The sequence below is a fragment of the Tenrec ecaudatus genome, chromosome 2, assembly GCF_050624435.1.
Source record: "Tenrec ecaudatus isolate mTenEca1 chromosome 2, mTenEca1.hap1, whole genome shotgun sequence".
Lineage (NCBI taxonomy): Eukaryota > Metazoa > Chordata > Mammalia > Afrosoricida > Tenrecidae > Tenrec > Tenrec ecaudatus.
This window is the reverse complement of record NC_134531.1, coordinates 59,111,618-59,134,605: the sequence shown is the minus strand read 5'-3', so window position 1 is coordinate 59,134,605 and position 22,988 is coordinate 59,111,618. Positions and strand designations below refer to the sequence as shown.

Genomic DNA, 22,988 nt, shown 5'->3' with positions numbered 1-22,988 from the left:
TTATATGCACAATCAATGCTCATGGAAACAATAGAAACCAAAGTATGTTCTGTGTTGGGAAAATCTGCTCCAAAAAACTTTTTAAATTGTTAAAGAGCAAAGATAAAACTTTGAGATTATTTCATTATATTAAATGAAAACTGCTAAAATAGGGACATCTATTTATTAAAAATTAATTGTTTTAAAATAACTTACCAGCAGCACTGAATAGAAACCTGGCTGAGTCTCCCACTGTTTCAATTGCTCCTCAGCTGGTTTTAACACAGCAGTGTCCTGACTGGTGGCCTGCGTTAAGACCCGAAGAACAATAGTGCTGGCACTGTTGAGATCCATGGGAACCTACAATGATAAGTTATCACACCTGAATATACAGTACGCATTAAAAAAAACTTAACGATGAAAACAAATAATGCACAGATCTGGGATAAAAGTGTATGAATGTACTGAATCACTACTATACTTTAAGCATTTACCTACTTTGTATGCTTCTGCCAGTTAATCGTTTCTATATAGTTGCTGTTAGGTGTTGAGTCAATTTTGCCTAAAGCAGCCCTATGCATAACAGAACAAAACACTACCCAGTCCTGTACTAGTCTATGTTTGAGTCCATTAGTATAGTCTCTGTGTCAATCCACCTCATTGAGGGTTTTCCTCTTTTTCATTGACCCTCTATTTCACGAAGTACAATGTTTCTCTCCACACGTTCCCTCGTGATAAAACTCAAAACCAAACCCTTCTCTCAAGTCAATTCTGACTTATCATGACCCTGTGGTGTGTAGCAGGTTAGACTATCTGCTAATCATGCTAATCTATCAGCAGCTAGACCCCCCCAGGTGCTCCTGGGGAGAAAGATGAAGCTTTCTCCCCCATACAGATGTGCAGCCTTGGAAATTCATGGGGACAGTTCTGCTCTGCCCACAGGAATGCTATGAGTCCTTCTGATAATATATCCAAATTTCATGACAAGACCTTATCCTCCACCATGCTAAGAAAAACATGGCTGTACTTCTAAAAAGACAGATTTGTTGGTATTTCCCGCAGCCCACGGTTAATTTCAATATTCTTCATGAACCCTGTAGTTCATGTCTTCCCAGACATATTTGTTCATTCTTCTGACAGTTCATGGTACAGTCAATGTTGTTCACCTGCACAGTAATTCAAATACTTAATGCTTCTTCAGTGTTTCCTGTTCTTTAGTCAGTTTTCACATGCAAATGAAGCAAGTGGCAACTTGATTCGATGGTCTTAGAGTCAAATACATCTCAATCTTCAAGGTGACACTGTTGCTCTGGAACAATGAGGTCTTTTGCATCAGATTTACTAAATGCAATACGTTGTGTGATTTCTTGATTGTGGATCCAAGTAAAATTAAATTCTTAAAAACTTCCATATATGCTCTTTATTAAGATGCTGCTTATTTAATCAGTAGTAAGAATTTTTATTATTTTAATGTGAAGATGCAATCCACTTAGGTTGTAGCCTTCAACGCCCATAGAATTTTCATCGCATGAGAAAAAATTAAAGTTATCTGGGATTTCACTTTACTTGGATCCACAAACAAAACCCATGGAAGTTGCAGTCAAGAAATTGAAGGACTGGGAAATCTGGGAAATGCACTGGGAAAATCTGCTGCCAAAGACCTCTTTAAAGCATTATAAAGTAAACAAGTCAGTGTGAGGACTAACATACACCTGACTCATGACAGGGTATTCTCAATTGCCTCATATACATGTAAAAGCTGGACAGTAAGAAAGGCTGAAGAACTGATCCATTTAAACTATGCCATTGGTGTAGAACACTGAATATACCACAGACTGTTATGAGAATGAACAAATGCCTTGGAAGGACAATCATAATGCTTAGAAGCAAGGATGGCGAAACTCCATCCTATATCCTTTGGACATGGCCTCAGGCGGAACCAGACCATAGAGAAGAACATCATACTTGGTATAACAGAGGATCAGAAGGAAAAATAAAGGAAGATCCTCAACAAGATGAAATGGGCTCCAACATAGCCATGACTGTGAAGCTGATGCAGGACTGGGCAGCACTGTCTTCTGTTGAACAGATGGTGGCTGACTTGGAACCTACTCACCAGCACCTAGCAATATTATCAACCAATGCCTGCAAGAGACTGAGCCTAATTCCTTCTGTCTTTGTAATAAAAAGATGAATGCAAGACAAGTATTAGCCACATACTAACTGTGGTAGTTACATAAAATCTGGTACCAATTTGAGACTATTAAGAGTGAAAGGGTGGAGTTTAGCCTGTCAATCAGGTTGCTGTTCGATTATCTCATTTAGAAGCATTGCAGAGATAAATAGCTCACTGGAGGCAGTACACACACACTCTCTGCTTGATATTCTTGATGACAAGACACATGGAGCTACGCTAGAGACCTGGAGCTGAAGGAGCCACATGGAGACCCATGCCAGCGCTGAGAAGCTAACAATGCCACTGGATCCACAAGACTTACCACCCACTGGCCTGTGATCTTCCTGCATTCGGCATCATTGCATGTGTTTCCTGTGTCTGCAGAGGAATGTATAAATTGGCAATGGATATATGGGCTAATATCAGACTTATGGATTCGATCTGGACTGGGTTGGGATGTTTTCTCAATATTCAATTGCTCTTGTACATAAAGCTCTTTCTTATGTACATATGGGTTGTCTATAAATTTGTTTCCCTAGTCAACCCCGACTAACACACTTATACTCAACTTTTTTCGACACAAGAAAGAACAAAACTACTCTTAACTCGTAGCTCATTGGCAAGTGCCTCTCAAGGCATTATCTTTTGTTCTGCACACCATTGGTACACATCTAAACCATTTCAAAGAAAAATACATACCCTAACAACTGCTGTAGAAAAAAATGAGTCAATTTATAACAAAACAAATCCTGAGTTAGAAAAGATTCTAAAGGTTGGGTATCTAGATCAAATAACTGAAACCATTCTAATAATACATGAATTATTATTTACTTAGAATTATATTCTAATCATCACCAAAATAGTGAACAACTAGACCTACTTAAAGGAGCCCTCAAAGTACAGCGAGTTAAGAGTTGAGTTGAACTGCTAACCACAAGGTCAGCATTTCAAAACCACCAGCAGATCCCTCCTCAAGCAGAGTGTGGTTGTCCCTATGATTTACAACCTCAGAAACCCTATAGATGGTCACTAAGAGTTGGAATAAACTCTAAGACAGTGGATGGGTATAGTAAGTAAAGAGATTTTACATTGATAAGTTTAAAACTTCCACACAAAATATTCCACTACAAGGTTAAATTGGTGAATTCACCCAAATGTTTAAAGAATCAATAACAACCTTTCAAAACTCCAAAAATTAGGGAGGACTACTTCCCAAGTTTCCCATATGGCCAGTATTATACCAATACCAAAACCAGACACATGAAAAAAAACCGTCTGTTATGTGCAGAAGTCTGTATCACCATCTTTTATGTGCACCATCTTTTATGTGCACCATCTTTTATGTGCAGAAGTCTGTATCACCATCTTTTATGTACACCATCTTTTATGTGCAGAAGTCTGTATCACCATCTTTTATGTGCAGAAATCTGTATCACCATCTTTTATGTACACCATCTTTTATGTGCAGAAGTCTGTATCACCATCTTTTATGTACACCATCTTTTATGTACAGAAGTATGTATCACCAAGATAGTCGCAAACCAAATTCCCTAATACACCGCAGGAGTGACACACCTGCTAGGAGCCTTGGTGGCAAAGGGAGTTATGTGTTCAGTGACACACCGCAAGATCCGCAGTTTAAAAACCCAAGATGCTCCATGGGAGGAAGATGAGGCTGTTCCCATAAAAAGTTAGTCTCAAGAACCCAAAGGGGCACTTCTCTGTCCTATAAAATAGAGAGATCAGCTCGACAGCAGTGAGATTCGTTTTGTGAAGTGAATTTCATCTGGGGAAGAAATGATTAGTTTAACCAATGAATGCTCATTAACATAATATATCTCAATACTAAAATAAAGGAGGCTTGGCGGGGTAGTGGTTGCGAGCTGCACTGTTATCTGCAAGGTCAGGAGAAAGATGGGGCTTCTACTCTCCCCAGGGGCATTAATTCCCTGTCCTATATGGTCGCATGAGTCAGAAGTGAGTTTGGGTTTTGGGGGATTATTATTAGAAAAAAGGCTCACAGAAAGTGGAATTAAATTATAATGGAATTTTTTGAAGCCTCATCATATGACCAAATTTTTGTAAAGTAAAAATTGGAACAGCAAAACCCCTGAACTAGATAAGCACAGCTCACATACTTATGGTAAAACACTAAATCCTTTACCTCCTCTAAGGTAAGGAACAAGTCCAAGATGTGTATCTAACCCTCTACTGAAAACTCTAGCCAGGTGAACAGGTAAGAATATGAAATTTCAAAAATCCAAAGAGAAAGGGAAGAAACCAAACTCAGTTATCAAATAAAATACAGCCTTGTATAAAGAAAATTCTAAAAATTGACATCACTTAGAATAAATGAGTTCAACAGGGTAAAAGGATACAAAAAAGCTGTATATAAAAATCAATTTTATTTCCTTACACTCATAGTTGCTGTTATGGATTAAACTGTGCCCCCAAAAATACATGATTTTCATTGGCTAATCGCTCAGTAATGGACTGCCTATGTCTTCTTCATAGTCTGTTTCTACTCTGCAAGCGCCGCTGAAGCCTCTTCACCTGGGTGGCCCTGCTGGTATCTGATTACTGGTGGCACAGCTCCCAGGATCACAGCAACAGGCAGACCACTGCAGGAGGACAAACTGACAAGAGTGGTTATGATCCCATTTGGGAAGGAGTTGTCTTTGTTATGTTTATGAGGCAGAAAAGGTGTGACAATGTGTCTCAAGTCAAATTCTTTTGAGGTATAAGAGAGACTACACATTCAGGATAAGAAGCAGAACTGGGAAGAGATGCCAAGCCACATGAAGACTGGCCAGCAGCAGAAGCGGGAGTCAAGGCCCTTCCTCCAAAACTGACAGGAAAAGAAAGTCTCCCCCTTAAAGTCAGCTCCCTGGGCTCCTAAATCGCAAAAGAATGAGTATGTTTGTCAAAACCACCCACTGAAGGTATTTCCGTTATACCAGACAACTAAGATCGTTGCCATCAAGTCAAATCTAACTCAGAGCAACCAGGCTTCAATAGCTGATTTTTCTAAGTACCATATAGACGCAAGTATAAGCCGAGTTTTTCAGCACATTTAAAATGCAGCTTTTGTGGTAAAATTAGGTGCCTCAGCTGATATTCGGGTTGGCTTATACTCAAGTATATATGGTAAATCTTCCATACTTCCGTCCAAAGACTCTCTTCTGATTAGCAGCAGCTTCCAACAATAACCTGGTTAGCAGCTAAGCACGTTAACTGTTTGCATCACCTAGTCTTCAAACCTTCTAGCACAGCTTTAACTAAAGAGATATAAAAACAGATGTTCTCTGTAATGCGGAAAAATCAGAACCTTCCGACGTTAATCTAACCAAAAAAAAAACAACCTCACTACTGGGTTTGAACTACTGACCTTGCCATTAGCAGCCCAATAAGTAATCCACACCACCAAAGTTCCTTATGTTCAAAATAGGCAAATTGTAAATTCTGAGAATCCAATGTGCAGCAGGCAATGGATGACAGTCGGAGCCCCAGATTCGTTTGTGAAACTACTTAGGAAATGAGCATGAGGGAAGAGAGGAAAGTGGTCACTAAACAGAGTAGCATAAATCTGATCTCAACAGTTAACACTTTGTCAGTAGATCCCGACCATGATGCGGGCTGAACCTGTATTTTTTGTTTGTCTTGTTTTCTTTGGTTTCTGTCTGTTCATATTAGTGTATTTCAGAGGTGTTATGTTAATGAAGGTCACCCCTTTAAAGAAGTGTTATTATATGCTTTTTCGGTCCATGAAACAGGATCGATGAACATAAAGGGTTCAGAGAGGCAGATAACAGACGGAGATGGGACAAAAGAGAGACAACTTCAAGGAGTCCAGTTTGAAAAATGATGTTAGGAAAACTGCTAGCAATTGTACATTCTACTTGAGATGATTGAAATTTGGAATATATATGTATTAAATCCCAACTAATTTTAAAAAGAGGAAAAATAGGCAAACTGATGCAGACAGGAAGTAGATGAGTTGTTGCCTAGGGTGCTGAATTAAAGGAAAATGGGGCGTGCTGATACAATGTGGTTTCCATTTGGGGTAATGAAAATATCTAAAACTATGGGGAACACTGCATAACTCTGAATATCTTGAAAAACACTGAACTAAACACTTTCAATGAGTGAATTGTATGGTCTTTGAATCTTTTAAGAATATTTTTCAATCATTTTATTGGGGGCTTGTACAACTCTTATCACAATCCATATATACATCCATTGTGTCAAGCACATTTGTACATTTGTTGCCATCATCATTCTCAAAACATTTTCTTTGTACTTGAGCCCTTGGTATCAGCTCCTCATTTTTTTGGGTCTGTGAAATCTATTCTCAGTAAGGCTGCTAAAAAAAGTGCTATGACCAGCACGTAATCTAAAAAGAAAATCAGTAAGTGACAAAAAAAATGTTATTGGAGAAATAAACAAGTGACTCAACCATCAAAAATCATTTAGGTTAAAATTCAGGGCAAGGAAGAGCACTTGTACAAGAAATTACAGACAACACAAAAGAGGGTGAAGGGGAACAGCAAATGGTATAAGACATGAGGAAAATAGTAAGATATAAATTATCAAAGTTTCAAGGCAGGGTGTGTGTGAGATGAGCTGATATCAAGGGCTCAAGTAGAAAGAAAATGTTTTGAAAATGAACATGGCCCCCAATCCCAACTCCATAGATAGCTGCCCCTCCCCCCACATGAATTTATTTCAGAGGACAGCACTGAATCTGCAGGTCAGGGAGAGGGACATATCTGATCAGAGAACATGGAAACAAATGAAGGGGGAGGAAGAGAGAGTGAAGCACATCCTGGCCCACCAACCCTTGAGGACGATATTCTCGCTCAGAGCAGCCAATCCACAGAGATGACCATAAGGCAGGCCCCACTATGAGACACAACAACGCTCACTGACCCATAGCCCTACGGGGGATTAACACTGGAGACACAGTGTGGGAATTCTGCCGGATCTGATTCCACCACACCAAGGCAAAACACTAAGGGCGTGGAATGGAAAAGCAAAAGGAACCGAGCACCAAAGTCCCCAGGGAATACAAAAAATAGACGTTGGGGCCAGGGCTTGGCACCCCATCAGACTCGACCGGAAAACACTCCTAAAGGCCAACCTACAGTCCTTGAACTAACTACAAGCTTTTCTTTTTTGCTGTTGTGTTGTTTTTTGGTGGTTTTTTTTTCATTGGCTTTTCGTTGTTGTTTTGTTGTATATTGTTGCTTGGTTTTGCTGTCTTGTTTTTGTGCATGTTATTACCTCTGCAGGTCTGTCTAAATAAGATAAACTGGATGAACAACATGGAGGAGAAAACAACAAGCCGACACTTCTGGATGGACATCTAATAGGGGGATGTGGGGTAAAAGGAAGTGGTGTTAACAAATCCAGGGCCAAAGGAACAACACGTGATTCAAATCGGTGGTGAGGAGGGTATAGACTTGGTAGGGCTTAGTCAAGGGTAATGTAACCAAGAAGAATTACTCTAACCCAAATGAAGGCTGAGCATGATAGTGGGGCAGGAGGAAAGTCAAAGGAAATAGAGGAAAGAGCTAGGAGACAAAGAGCATTTATAGAGATCTAAATAAAGGCATTTACATATATAAGCTTATTTATATATGGGGAGGGGAAATAGATTTATGTGCATATATTTATAGGTTTAATATTAAGATAGCAGATGGACATTAGGCCCCCACTCAAGTACTCCCTCAATTCAAGAATATTTTGTTCTTTTAAACTGGCATTCCGTGATGCTCACCTCCCCAACACGATCACTCAAGACAAAACAAATGTGGGGAAGAAAGCTGATGGAGTCCGGCTATCAAAAGATATAGCGTCTAGGGTCTTAAAGACTTAAAGATAAACAAGTGGTCATCTAGCTCAGAAGCAACAAAGCCCACATGTAAAAAGCAGACCAGCCTGTGTGATCATGAGGTGCCAAAGGGATCAGTTATCAGACATCAAAGAAAGAAAAATCATATCATTGTGTGCTCACCTCCATGATACAATTGCTGAAGACAAATGGGTGCATAAGCAAATGTGGTGAAGAAAGCTGATGGTGCCCGGCTATCAGAAGATACAGCATCTGGGGTCTTAAAGGATTGAAGGTAAACAAGAGGCCATGTAACTCAGAAGCAACAAAGCCCAAATGGAAGAAGCACAACAGACTGTGTGGTCATGAGGTGTCGAAGAGATCAGGTATCAGTTTCACTAGAACCTCATTTTTTGTGATGGCCAATTTAAGAGAACAATATGCAGCTGTAAAATTTTGTTTCCTACTCTAGAAAACAGCTGCAGAAACAGCTGTGATACTGAACGCAGCTTGTAAGTACAGTACTATGGGAAAAACTAAAGTGTACAAGTGGTTTTATCATTTCAAAATGGGAAAAAATTAACTTAGGACAAACCTCAAATTCATAGTACATTTTGCAGTTTGTTCCACCAGGTCAGGCTGTTAATCAACCTTTCTATTTAGAGGTTCTGAAAAGATAGTTACACAGTGTGATTTTTAAAATGGACCTAATTTGTGGTGGACGGGTGACTGGTTTTGCCACCACGACAATGTAGCTGGCTCACACAGCCATCTCAGTGCACCAGTTATTGGCAAAAAAAAAACACGCCTGTCTTGCCCCACTCACATGACTCACCTGACCTCGCTCCATGTGACCTTTTTGTTTCCACAAATAAAGAGGGACATGAAAAGACAGCAATCTGACACAGAAGGTTTACAAAATAACAAGGGAGGTGCTGTCAGCCATCCAAAACAGATAAGTTTGAAAACTATTTCCAAGAATGCTATCACAGATCTGACAAGGTTGTTTTAGAAAAAAATTTTTTAATACATATAGCTTTAAAAAAAATGTTTCCGGTTTTTTAGGGTACCCCCTTCGTGTGTGTCTTAATACTATATTAAAGTAGATCCTATGGGAAACACTTTATATCATGAAATTGCAGAGAACATTACAAATGTGAGTTTTACACTACAAACGTAGTAGAGGTGGATAGAAAAAGCAGAGGCAATAGTTCTAGCCTATTGCCTCGATTTGTTATGGAAATGTTTACCAGAAGACAATTTTCTTCACCCAAGGGGCTCCAAGAAGTGCAATTAACAGCAGTTTTAACTAAGAGCACTCAAAGGCATTTAACATCCATACTATTAGGCATTTATGAAGACTACTGTTCAAAAAATTAATAGCATAATTATTAGGCATAATTTTTTACTCTAGAAATCTAAGGAAGCAAAAATTGGCTTAAGCAATCTTCCTTTTTTATAAACCATGGTATATCAGATTTTATCACTGCCTTAATTTCTCCTTCATAATCCTGATCAATAATTCCAGTAACTACCAAAACACTTTGAGAATTTAGGTTGGACTTTCCTAATAAACGTCCCATAGCTCTTTTATGTAGCGGACACCACCCCCAAAAAAAAAAAAAACAAGAATGTTAATTTCATTTCATTTTTTTTTTTTTTTTACAAATGTCAACAGTTTCTATATTTTGTCCTGACCCGACGGCCAGAAGGGCACTCTGGATGCCTCTGGTGCATGTCCATCTTGAATCCCACTTTGAAAATGCTCCCCGAGGAGCCACCTTGGAGACACTCTCTCTTGAGATCCCATGATTTCCAAGCATTTGACGGGACACCCAAGACTACCCCTTGCAGAGGTCAGAAATTGCCAACAGAAGGATTTCCTTTCATTGCTAGCCAACACCTCCCTGGAGGATACGATGCATGACGGGTTTCCAGGGAACCCACAAGGGTTGGCAAGGCCACTGCCACCCCCTTCTTGGAGCAGTTCAATTTCCCCACATTTGTCCTGATCTAATTGGTAGCTCAACTCGGTAATTTCCATTCAACAAACTCTTTCATTGGCCCTCAAAAGACACAGCCTGGTTTATCCATCCATCCATCCATCCATCCATCCATCCATCTGGATAAGGGAAAGACCCCAATGCCAGGCTGGGACCGGCCATTGTTTTCCAGCAGCAGGTCTGGAATGAAGTCTGTAGCGAAAGGTGGAGAGAATGGACACAAATAAAGACCACCACAAAGTGGCCAGTCATTGCCCCCCTTCCCCTCAGTCCCCTGTCCTGTGAGACATTTCCAGAGTGGCTGGCTGTCAGTCAAGTACCAATCAAAGTTGATGTCAGAGAAGCTACTTCAGAATCATGCTTCTCTGCTGAAAAGGTTTACAAAGCCTGCACCCTCCCCCCGCCCAAAATTCACAGTTTATTTCATGAAACAAAGAGCTACGGCAATTGAACACACAGCCTAGTGGAAGGGGATTCTGACAGTGCAGTGCAGAGTATCTTGTTCTGATTGCAACTACAGATGACAGGAGAGAAAAGGGCACAGGACTGGCACCAGGCAAACCCTACTCATACAACCTAAGAGATTAGGACAGGGAACAGGACCTACTAGCTGCAGTTATATACTTATTATTCTCACACATGATAAATACTTAATATAATGAACTTTAATGTTCTGGTGGATTTCTTTAAAAATATCTTTCTCATGGTTTAAAATTCTTTTAAAAGAAAATAAGATGCTTTATGCTTTGTCTTCCTTTTGCACAGAGAGCTTCCCTCTGACGGTGTTGGAAGAGAAAATGAACAGGGAGAACTAGGCAAGCGGAATTCAGAGAGGCAAGTCCAAGGTCTAAGAGAGATGCAGGGACAGGCTCCTCTCCAAGACACTTCCCACATCAACCTGCTTCTTTACCACATAATGTATTATAAAGACTGATTCCTAAAGATATGAATTTAAAGGCCTGTAGTGCCACCTGATGGCAAGAAGTATGCATCACACACCCCCCAAGAACTAAAGATATAAAACCAAACTCAATGTCAAATCACGCTGACTCACTGTGACCCTGTGAGACAGAAGAAAACTTTTATAAAATCAGAAAATCTCATCTTTCTCCTGTGGGGCAGCTGGCGGTTTCACACTATTGACCTTGCAGTAAACAGGCTAGCACTTAACCACCTATGCCTCCCGAACTCCTGCTATTCCTAAAGACATAAAACTAAAATTGAAGAGAGAACAACATGGCTGGCCCCACTATGAGACATGATGCCAATCAGTGACTAAGGGCGATACAGGGGACTGCACCGGAGACACAGTGTGGGAATTGCACCTGACCTGATTCCACCACACCGAGGCAAGTCACTGGGGGAGTGCAGCGGAACAGCAAGGGAATGGAGTGGCAAGGTCCCCAGGGAATGCTGAAAGTGGACTTTGGGGCCAGGGCGTGGTGCCCCAACAGACTGGACTGGAAAACGCTCCTAAGGGCCAGCAAAGATCCCTGAACTAACTACAAGCTTTTCTCTTGTGAACTGTTTTGTTCTGTTCTTTGTCAGTGGTTTCTTTTTGTTGTTTTGTTGTCTGGTTGCATACTGTTGCTTTGTTTTCCTGTGTCTTGTTTTCGTGCATGTTAGTGTCTCCACAGGTCTGTCTGAATAGGACAGGCTGGATGAACTATCTGGAAGAAAAACAACGGGACCGACAGTTCCAGGGGGACTTGGGGTGGGGGGGTAGGGGGGGTAAGGAAGTGGTGTTAACAAACCCAGGGACAAGGGAAAAACATGGGACGCCAAATGGTAGAGAAGGGGGAGTGGCAGGCCTGGTGGGAAATGATTAAGGGTAAGGTTGCTTAGAGAAGAGGTATACTCTAGCCCAGGTGGCGACGAAGCATGGTAGCAGGGCAGGAGGAAAGTCAAGGGAGATGGAGGAAAGAGCTAGGAGTCAAAAACATTCATGGAGGTCTAGACAAAGACATGTACATGCAAATATATATAGGAGGATGGGGAAATAGATCTATGTGTCTATATTTGTAGGTCAAGTATTAAGGTGGCAGAAGGACCTTGGGCCTCTACTCAAACACTTCCTCAATGCATGAATAACTTCTTTTATTAAATTGGAACTCTATGATGCTCACTCTCCCAACACAACGGCTGGAGCCAAAGTGGGTGAACAAGTAAATGTGGTGAAGAAAGCTGATGGTGCCCGGCTATCAAGAGATAGTGACTGGGGTCTTAAAGACTTGAAGATAAACAAGCAGCCATCTAGCTCAGAAGCAACAAAGTCCACATGGAAGAACACACCAGCCTGTGTGATCGAGTGGTCCCGAAGGGATCAGTTAGCAGGCATCAAAGAACAAAAAATCATATCATTGACTGCACACCTCCATGATAGGATCGCTGAAGATTAATGGGTGCATAAGCAAGTGTGGTGAAGAAAGCTGATGGTGCCCGGCTATCAAAAGAGATAGTGTCTGGGGTCTTAAAGGCTTGAAGGTGAACAAGCGGCCATCTAGCTCAGAAGCAAAAAAACCCACATGGAAGAAGCACACCAGCCAGTGCGATCACGAGGTGCCAACGTACCAGGTATAAGGCATCATGCAAAAAAAAAAAAAAAAAGATATGTGTGTATGTATGTATATGTGTGTGTGTATGTATATATGTATATATGTATATACGTATATATATACCATATTAAATGAAGGGGGTAGTGCAGAGTGGAGACCCAAGGCCCAAGTGTCGGCCAATGGAGATCCCCTCATAGAGGGGTTTAGGAGAGGAGATGGGTTAATTAGGGTGCGAGGTAGTACCGATGAAGAACACAGCTTTCCCCCAGATCCTGGATGCTTCCTCCCCCCAACTACCTTGATCCGAATTCTACCTTGCAGGGCTGGATAGGACAGAGGCTGTACACTGGTACATATGAGGGCTGGAGGTACAGGGAATCCAGGGTGGATACCTTCAGGACCAAGGGTATGAGGAACGATGCTGGGAGAGTGAAGGGTGAGTGGGTTGGAAAGGGGGAACTGATTACAAGGATCCACATGTGACCTCTTCCCTGGGAGAAGGACAGCAGAGAAGGGGGGAAGGGAGACTCCGGATAGGGCAAGATATGACAAAATAACGAGGTATAAATTACCAAGGGCACATGAGGGAGGGGGGAAAGGGGAAGGAGGGGGAAAAAAAGAGGACCTGATGCAAGGGGCTTAAGTGGAGAGCAAATGCCTTGAGAATGATTGGGGCAGGGAATGTATGGATGTGCTTTATACAATTGATGTATGTATATGTATGGATTGTGATAAGAGTTGTATGAGTCCCTAATAAAATGTAAAAGAAAAGAGGAGAAAAAATGATTAGGGCAAAGACTGTACAGATGTGCTTTATACAATTGATGTATGTATATGTATGAACTGTGATAAGAATTGTATGAGCCCCAATAAATTGTTAAAAAAAAAAACTAAAATTGAAAAATCTGTAATGCCACCTGATGACGAAATATGCATTACACTCATAAGAACACTTTTTTAATATCCTTTCCCCTTGGAGCTCAGTGGGGTAAGCAAGCAATGGGCGGCCACCCAGGAATTTGGCAGTCCAACCCTACTTTCAGCTCAGAGGGACGATGGGGCTGTTTGCCTCAGTCAAGATTTTATACCCTTGGAAACCACAGGGAATAGTTCCACTTCGTCCAATAAATTCTAACTGATTGTCACAGCGTCGATGCTGACTCATAGTGACCTTAGAGGGCTGGGTAGAACTAACTGTCCCTTTGAGTTTCTGAGATGGTAACTGTTTATGTGAGTAGAAAACCTGTCTTTCTCCCATGGAGCAGCTGGTAGGTCTGCACTTCCAACCTTATGGATCACACCCCAACACAGAACCACTATGTCACCAGGGCGCTCCTGACTTTGTCCTACAGAGTCACTCACTGTAAGTAGGAATCAGCGCAATGGCAATGGGTTTGTTTTGGTTTAGGTTTGTTTGAACACTGCACAAGACAAACATCTGGAAAAGTGCGACGGTTTTCAGGCCTAAAGAGCTTTGAACAAAGAACGCTGAGAAAAGAATTGCTAAGGGAAAGAAATAGAAGCCTACAGAGTAATGCAATGCAAGAATAGTGAGACTCAAAATATAAAAATTCCAAGGTGTACAGCTACAACTGCCTACCACTCTAAAAGGGATCCATCACAAGAGGTCCTTGAGTAGAAAAAATATACAATTAAAAAATGCCAAGCTTAGTGGTCTCAGAGAGACTGACTGGTGGAACCTCCAAGACCATGGCCCTTGTTACTTTGCCCTTTAGGCCACCCCCACAGCTCAACGTTCAGCTAAACAGAAGACAACCTGTTAAGGTAACCAGTTAATAGCAGGGCCTTAGAAAAATCAACCAGAGAAGATCAAAACGCACCATTTGCCCCCGGACCTGCTCAGAAGATTGGAAGGACCAGGAATGAAGGACAAAAGGAAATGGTAACCACAGGGAAAAAGCTTGTTACATTGTAAGAATTATAATCAAACTCACTATTCAAAATGTGTATGAACTGCTGACTGGGAAACCAACCTGCTCTGTAAACTTTCATCCCAAACCACAACAAAACGTTTCTAAAAATGAGCAGTGCAAAGCACAAATGCAAGACCATATGGCACTTGTTTGAAGAACCAAAATGATTCCAGGGAATACCAAAAATAGACTTTGGGGCCAGGGCATGGCATTCCATCAGACTTGACTGGAAAAAACTCCTCAAGGTCAATAAACAGACCTGGAACTATTTATAGGTTTTTCTTTTTGTCTTTTTTGTTGTTGTTATTGGTGTTCTTTTCTTTTGTTGCTTTGTTCTACTCTGCCCTATTTTAATGTTTATTATTGTCTCTGCATGTCTGTCTAGATAACATAGGAAGGATAAACAATCCAGAGAGAAAGCAACAGGACAGTGTTCCCCTGAAGATGGGAGGCAGGGGAAAGGAAGGAGGCTGTCAACCAACGCAGGGACATGGGAACAACTTATTAACTGGTCACCTTAAAGCAGCGGTCCTCCACCTTCCTAATGCCACAACCCTTTAATACAGCTCCTCGTGTGGTGACCCCCAACCAAATTGTTTTAAATCATTTTATTGAGGGCTCAGACAACTCATCACAATCCCCACATACAACAATTGTATAAAGCACATTTGTACATTACCCTCATCATTCTCAAAACATTCGCCCTCCCATAAAATTACTTTCATTGCTACTTCATTAACTGGAATTTTTCCACTGTTATGAATCAAAATGTAAATGATATGCAGAATCTGTTTTCATTGTTACAAATTGAACATAAAGCATAGTGATTCATCACAAAAACAATATGTAATTATATATTGTGAAATATTTACTTCTAATTACAAATAAATGAAATTTTGTCTTGAAGCATTGTGTAGCATGAGTAACAGTGTTCACGCTGGGTACTCATAGGTGAATTTTTCTGCATGTGGGCGGACCCGCCTGGAGATGGATACAGGAGCAGTGTCTCGGTTCCTAAGACCATCGGAAATGTTTTCTGATGATCATAGGTGGACCCTTTGGAAGGGCCCTTCGACCCCCCAAAGGGGTCACAACCCACAGGTTGAGAACCACTGTCTTAAAAGGGTTATCTGTTGTTTAGCTGAAAGTTGAGCCATGGGAATGGCCTAAAATATAAGACAACGAGGGTACAGGATGCCTGGTGTAGCTTGGCCAAGGGCAATGAAGCCGACAGGTATTACTAAAAGCTAAATGAAGGCCGAACATGATAGTAGGACAAGAAAAAAATAAAAGGAAATAGAAAAAAGAACTAGGAGGCAAAAGATTATTTATAGTCTAAATACAGGTATGCACATAATATAAATAAATTTATATATAATGATAAGGAAATAGATCTATGTACATATATTTATATGTTAAGTATTAAGGTAGCAGACAGACATTTGGCCTCTACTCAAATACTCCCTCAATGCAAAACACTTTGTTCTAATAACCCAGCATTCTGTGATGCTCACATTCCCGACATGATGACTGAAGACAAAGCGGGTGCATGAGCAAATGTGGTGAAGAAAGCTGATGGTGCCTGGCTATCCAAAGATATAGCATCTGGGGTCTTAAAGGCTCAAAGATAAACAAGCGGCCATCTAGCTAAGTAGCAACAAAGACCACATGGAAGAACCACACCAGTCTGTGTGATCATGAGGTATTGATGGGATCAGTATCAGGCATCAAAGACACAGAACAAAAAAATCTTGACAATGCGAATGAGGGGGGAGTACAAAGTGGAGACCCAAACCCCATCTGTAGACAATTGGACATCCCCTCAGAGGGGTCACAAGAGACGAGCCAGTCAAGGTGCAGTATAGCACCGATTAAACACAAAACTTTCATCTAGTTCTTTAATGTTCCTCCTCCCCCCACGCCGCATTATCATGACCCCTAGTATATCTTACAAAAAACTGGCTAGCCTAGAGTGTGTACCAGGTCCAGATAAGAGCTTGCAACACAGGGAATCAAAGACAGATAAACCCCTCAGGACTAACAATGATACCAGAAGGGGAAGGGGAAGGTGGGGGGAGAAAGGGGGAACAATGACCTACATATAACACCTTCCCAGGGGTATGGACAACATAAAAGTGGGTGAAGGGAGACATCAGTCATTGTAATATATGAAAAAAATAATTATTTATAAATTATCAAGGGTTCATGGGGGGGAAATGAGCTGATACCAAGGGACCAAGCAGAAAGAAAAATGTTCTGAAAATGATCATGGTACAGATGTACAAATGTGCTTGACACAACGGATGGATGGATGGATGGATGTACTGCAATTAGCTGTACAAGTCCCCAATAAAATGATTTAAATAAATAAAAGGACCGAAATAAAACAAATTGGGGGAAGCGCTCACACTTCTTCCTGCCTTCTCTAGATTCAATTTTCTCCAGGTTAAATGTGAGCTCACTGAGTATGGAGCTGCATGTTTCTGGCAACACCCTGATCATACCCAGTCTTCCCAAAGGGTACAGCACCATACAGAACTTTCAAGTTGAATCAATCCAACCTACAAAGCCACTGAACTTGCTCCAACTAACGCACCTATTGGGTTAAAAACCTATAAAGTGGGATGATACTTAACTTCTAACCTAAGATGTTGCTGCCACTTCTGCAGCTATTGATCCTGCCTCTGACCTCCAGGACAGAGATCAAAAAGAGATCAAAGGAACACACAGAAGATGATGCTGACAGTGATTCTTCCAAAGAAATAGGACTGCCAGCCTGGGAGCTCAAGATCAAGGGAAGTAAAATCCCTGTACTTCAAGATTCAAACCTCATGCAGAGTTCGACCGCTGCAATTTTCAATGACACGCTGCTACTGAAGAGCCACTTCGGATAATGCTGGGCGTGTAACAATGTGGCCCAGGGCAGTTCAACTACAGTTATGACAACCAACTTCTGAGCTCTTCACAAGTTTCTCCAGCTTCTCATGCTGAGTGGAGGAGTTAATCACAAAGGGGCAAATAGTAAATAAGACCACTATTTTTAAAAAATCAAGAAAAAGTTTTCACATTGAGAGAAATATTATTTGATGATTAATAGAAGTGGGAGAAGTCAAGGCCTAGAGGGCAGAGAAGTAGTAACATGGAGAAGGAGAGGCAATATACAGTAAGAGGGAGATTGACAGAAAATATGTCAGGACAAGACACTAGGAGGTTTGCGAGAGCTAACACCAACAGAGGTAAATGCTGTTATAAATACAATCCTGCAGTAACTGTAACCTACAAGTAGATGCACGGACAGATATGCAGTCTGCACAAGTGTAACAGGGAGAATATATCAACTGGATTGAGAGGATATTTGTACATGTCCCTTTGCTGCAAATATTGCAGCACTGAAGCCGGGGCAGACAGAGTGCTGCACAGAGGAAGAACTCACCTAGTGAGGAAAGCGCTGCAGTGTGCACAAGCACAGGAGAAATGTTCATAAAGAGGAAGAAAAAGAATGACCAAGGACAAGTCAAAGGGAATGATTCTTCTACACCTCTAATTGTTCTCCTGGAAGAACATGTGTTTGGCAAATAACAACTCAACCATGCAGTAGCCTACCTGCCATGTACAAGTACTAGTGGGGTACTTCCACAGGTTTCTGCCAATGATAAGAGGAATGTATCCTTTTTCCCCACAGAGTTGCATCCCTGTAAATCAGGTCATTATTTATAGACCATAAAATTAAACAAAAGTGGCAGAAAATACATTCTTCAGATTTAAGGAATGAGGGTATTATAAAATTGCTAAAATGCCTGAGTGTAAAGCTAAACTAGAGAAAGAAAACCAAGAAATTAAGTTCTGTGATGATTAGGAAGAATTCACAGATCAAAATTTTAAAATTACCATATTTGAAAACTTAAAGACCTTCAAAACTTAAGAGAAATGAAAACCTTCAAAGAATGAGTTTGAAAAAGACAAATCTTGAACTGACTGTGTTTCCACAGTTCACTACCAATTTTTCTTGAGGAGAAACAGGAGGATGAATTAAAACGGACTATGAGCTGGTAACTGTTCAAGCTGGGTGATGAGCAGATGGGAGTTCATTCTACTCTTCTATCCACGATAACAAGGATCCCTGGTGGCCGCGTGGGTATGCATGGGGCTATTAACCATAACGTCAGCAATTTGAAACCACCAGGGCCTCTGAGGGCAAGACACCGGGCTTTCTACTCCAGTAAAGAGTTAAGTCTCAAAAATGAGGAGCCAGTACACCAAGGGCTCAAGTAAAAAGAAATGTTTTGAAAATGATGATGGCAACAAATGTGCAAAAGTGCTTGACACAATGGATGGATGTATAGAGTGTGATAAGAGTTGTATGAGCCCCCAATAAAATGATTTTAAAAAATAAAAAGGGGTAGTCTCAGAAACTTGACAAGGACATTTCTACCCTGTCCTATTGGTTCCTGTGATACGAGTTGGCATTGACTCGATAGTAGTGAATTTGGATCCATTATTACCTACGTCTAAACTTTTGCATATCAAAATGTTTTGGGAAAAAGAAAAAATGTGCTTTGTTTTCTGGCTTATAAATGACAGGTAATAGACCATGAAAGAGAGGTAAGTGAGCCACTCTTCACAGCAGGCCTCCCCTCCTGGAAGCCTTTTCACAGCACCAGATGGTAAAGCAGTCCTTCCTCCAAGCTGCCACGCACACCTAGTATGCATTTCTACGAGTCGTCTCCACTAAATCTGAAGCTGCTTAAGCGCAAGATCTGGATCTTCTTATTGTTGTTAGATGCCAGCAAATCAGCCCTGGCCCATAGCAAGCAACCCTATGCACAACTGAACAAAACACCGTGCATCCTGCGCCTTCCTCCTAATGGTTGTATCCACTGTGTCGATCTACCTCATTGACGGCCATACTCTTTTCGACATTCCTCCACTTTTACCAAGCATGATGTCTTTCTGGAGGGACTGGTCTCTCCTGACAATATGTCCAAAGTCTGTAAGACAAAGTCTTGCCATCCTTGCCTCTAAGGAACACTCCAGTCTTGCTTCTTCCAATAGTTTGTTCTTTTAGCAGTCCATGGTACTTCCACTGTTGTTCTCCAGCAGCTCAATCCAAATGCAACTATTCTTCTACATTCTTCCTTGTACAATAACTGCATCTTTTTCATCCATATATGCTAGCACTGAGCACCGACCAAACCAAAACTCACTACCATCAGATCACTTCCAACTAGCTGCAACCCCATATAAGGTTTCCAAAACTATGCATCTTTATGAGAGCAGACAACCGTGTCTGCTTTAGATCATAACCTTGCAAGTTAGCAACCCTACATCCTACAGCTGCAGCATGCCCTCAGTGCCAGGAATATATTAAATACTCAATAAATGTTTAATAAACTGAATAAAGCAGTAAGTAAATTGTCATTTCTATGTGTGAAAGGCAGACCCTTAGAAAATGGAAGACAGGGAGGTCAAAGGAGGAACAATCTTTCTGGAAAAAATCTTAAAAATTAGAAATACAGTAAGTATGTCACAACAAAGAGAAAGAAATCCCAAGCTATCCCCAAAATTGGTATACTAAATGACTACAAAAAATGAATAAATAAATGAATATTTGAAAAGTCCACTCAGTATGTTCCTACTGCGGTGGTTCTCAACCTGTGGGTCGCCAGCCTTTTGGGGTCAAATGACCCTTTCACAGGGGTAACCTGGTTCATAACAGTAGAAAAATTACAATTATGAAGTAGCAATAAAAATATATTTATGGTTGGGGGGTCGCCACAACATGAGGAACTGTATTAAAGGGTCATGGCATTAGGAAGGTTGAGAAACACTGCTCTTCTGAAATGGGATATTTCAAGTTAACAAAATGCGGTAAGACTTTTCCATCTGATCCTGTGCTAGCCAGTCAACTTTCCAACACTTACTTGGTTTCTCATCGAAACTTTTATACATGCATTCATTCAACAAGTATTTCCTGAAAAACTCAAAATGCCAGACATTTTGTAAGGCATTTGAGATCCATCCATGAACTAAAAACAAGAAAATGTATACCTTTATGAAGTTTATGTGTATTCTACTGGGTAGAGGAAAACAAACGGCAAACAACTTAGAAGGTAACACACAGGGCAGAATTCGTCTACAATAAGCCCGCGTCCAAGGGTCTCACTGGGAGCTATTAATAAAATGGCAAAAACTGAAGTCACCCTTTTGCCAGTTCAGTCGACAGTTTTCCAAGACTGACTGTCCCTAGACTAGGAGGAAATATTAAGGACCTTATTCTAAAACACAGTGCTCCCTGTCCCCCAGCCCAATCAAGAAAGTATCCATTTGTGAGACCTTGACAGTGTTACCACCAACGTCTTTAGCTGAGACACAAAAGTACACTTCTGTATAAAAAGTTATTACAAAGATCAGTTATCAGGTATTAAAGAACAAAAATCGTATCATTGTGTGCTCACCTCCCTGATATGATCGCTGAAGACAAATGGGTGCATAAGCAAATGTGGCGAAGAAAGCTGATGGTGCCCGGCTGTCAAAAGATATAGTCTGGGGTCTTAAAGGATTGAAGGTAAATAAGCGGCCATCTAGCTCAGAAGCAACAAAGCCCACATGGAGGAAGTACTCCAGCCTGTGTGATCACGAGGTGCTAATGGGATCAGTTATAATATTGTGTGCTCCCCTCCCTGATATGATCACTGAAGACAAATGGGTGCATAAGCAAATGTGGCAAAGAAAACTGATGGTGCCCAGCTATCAAAAGATATAGCATCTGGAGTCTTAAAGGCTTGAAGATAAACAAGTGGCCATCTAGATGAGAAACAACAAAGCCCACATGGAAGAAGCACACCAGCCTGTGAGATCATGAGGTGTGGAAGGGATCTGGTATCCGGCATCATTAGAACCAAAAATCTTTTAATTGTGAATGAGGGAGGGAGTGCTGACTGAAGACCCAAAGCCCATTTGTAGGCCACTGGACATCCCCTTACCGAAGGGTCTCGGGGAGGAGACGAGCCAGTCAGGGTGCAATGTAGCAACAATGAAACATACAACTTTCCTCTAGTTCTTAAGTGCTTCTTCCCCGTTTCCCCCCCACCCCCCCGCCCCACTATCATGATCGCAATTCTACCTTACATATCTGGCTAGACCAGAGGATGTACACTGGTACAGATAGTAACTGGAAACAGGGAATCCAGGGCGGATGATCCCTTCAGGACCAGTGATGTGAGTGGTGATACTGGAAGAGTGGAGGGAGGGTGGGTTGGAAAGGGGGAACCGATTACAAGGATCTACATGTGACCTCCTCCCTCAGGGACGGACAACAGAAAAGCAGGTGAAGGGACACTTGGCCCACAGGGCAAGATATGACAAAATAATAATTTATAAATTAGCAAGGGTTCATGAGGGAGGGGAGAGCAGGGTGGGAAGGAGAAAAATGGGGCTTAGTTGGAGAGCAAATGTTTTGAGAATGATTAGGGCAATGAATGTACAAATGTATTTTACACAATTGATGTTATGTATGGATTGTGGTAAGAGTTGTATGATCCCCTAATAAAATTATTTTTTAAAAACTTACTATAAAATATCAGTTGTGTTACGGCTTTTGAAGTTCCTTCTCTGATTAAAAAAAACACGTATCTGAATTAAAAGCATTAAGCTTAATTTGGAATCAAACAAAATTATCAAAGCAAACCCACTATCATGGAGTCCATTCAAACGCATAGCAAGCCCGAAGGATCAAGTTGAACTACCCCCACAGGGTTTCCAAGGCTGTAAATCTTTCACAGATGGCTGGGGGCTGCAAACTGAGCACTCTAACCATTGTGCCACCAGGGCATCTTACAAAATTTTACCACCACAGTCTAAGATAAACAAATGTAGATTTAGTCACCACCTGTTCATTCATTTAAGAAATAAACACAAGATCATCAGTATTTGCTAAATATGAGGTTCTTTGACTGGTAGTTTCTAACTACTGGTCCAAAACACCACTATTTGTAATGCTGTATCTTAGAAGGATTTCATTATTGTAGAGGTGTTAAGCCAACAGAGTCGTTATTACAAAATTATTTTGTGCTGGCGATGGTGGGAACTGGAATGCTTGTGCATTGTTGCTACAAATACGCATCAGTCAGCGCTGTTACTCTGGAGAGCACTCTTGCCACATATAATGAAATATGATGACATAGCAGCTCAGGCACCATTAAAAAGAAACGCAGAGACAAACCAGAAAAACAAGGGTGCTCATCCTTACTGCCTAAGGTAATAGTCGGGCACAACATATGTCCAACAAGATGTATGTGGGACTTCCCAGTACGAACTCGTTGCCTCTAGATGAGTGTCCTTGCCTCTAAAAATTTGCATGTCTTGCTTGTTCACTTCACTGCACTCTGCTCAAATCAATCTCGACTCAGAGAGATCTTCCCTTCGCTCCAAACTAAAAGATTAAAAAGCTCATTCCTCATCTCTGATCCCAAATCTCTTTAGTTTTCTGCATTACCTGACCATCTAATA

At 41.1% G+C, this 22,988-nt stretch overlaps 1 protein-coding gene across 1 annotated transcript in view; it reads right to left on the bottom strand.

The window, feature by feature from the left end:
• Positions 1-22,988, bottom strand: part of IPO11 (importin 11) — a 212,939-nt gene that overhangs the window by 181,840 nt on the left and 8,111 nt on the right. The window contains exon 2 of the mRNA XM_075541076.1: positions 196-339. Coding sequence (XP_075397191.1) covers positions 196-333 — 138 coding nt within the window. The 5' untranslated portion in view covers positions 334-339. The remainder of the gene's footprint in view (positions 1-195; positions 340-22,988) is intronic.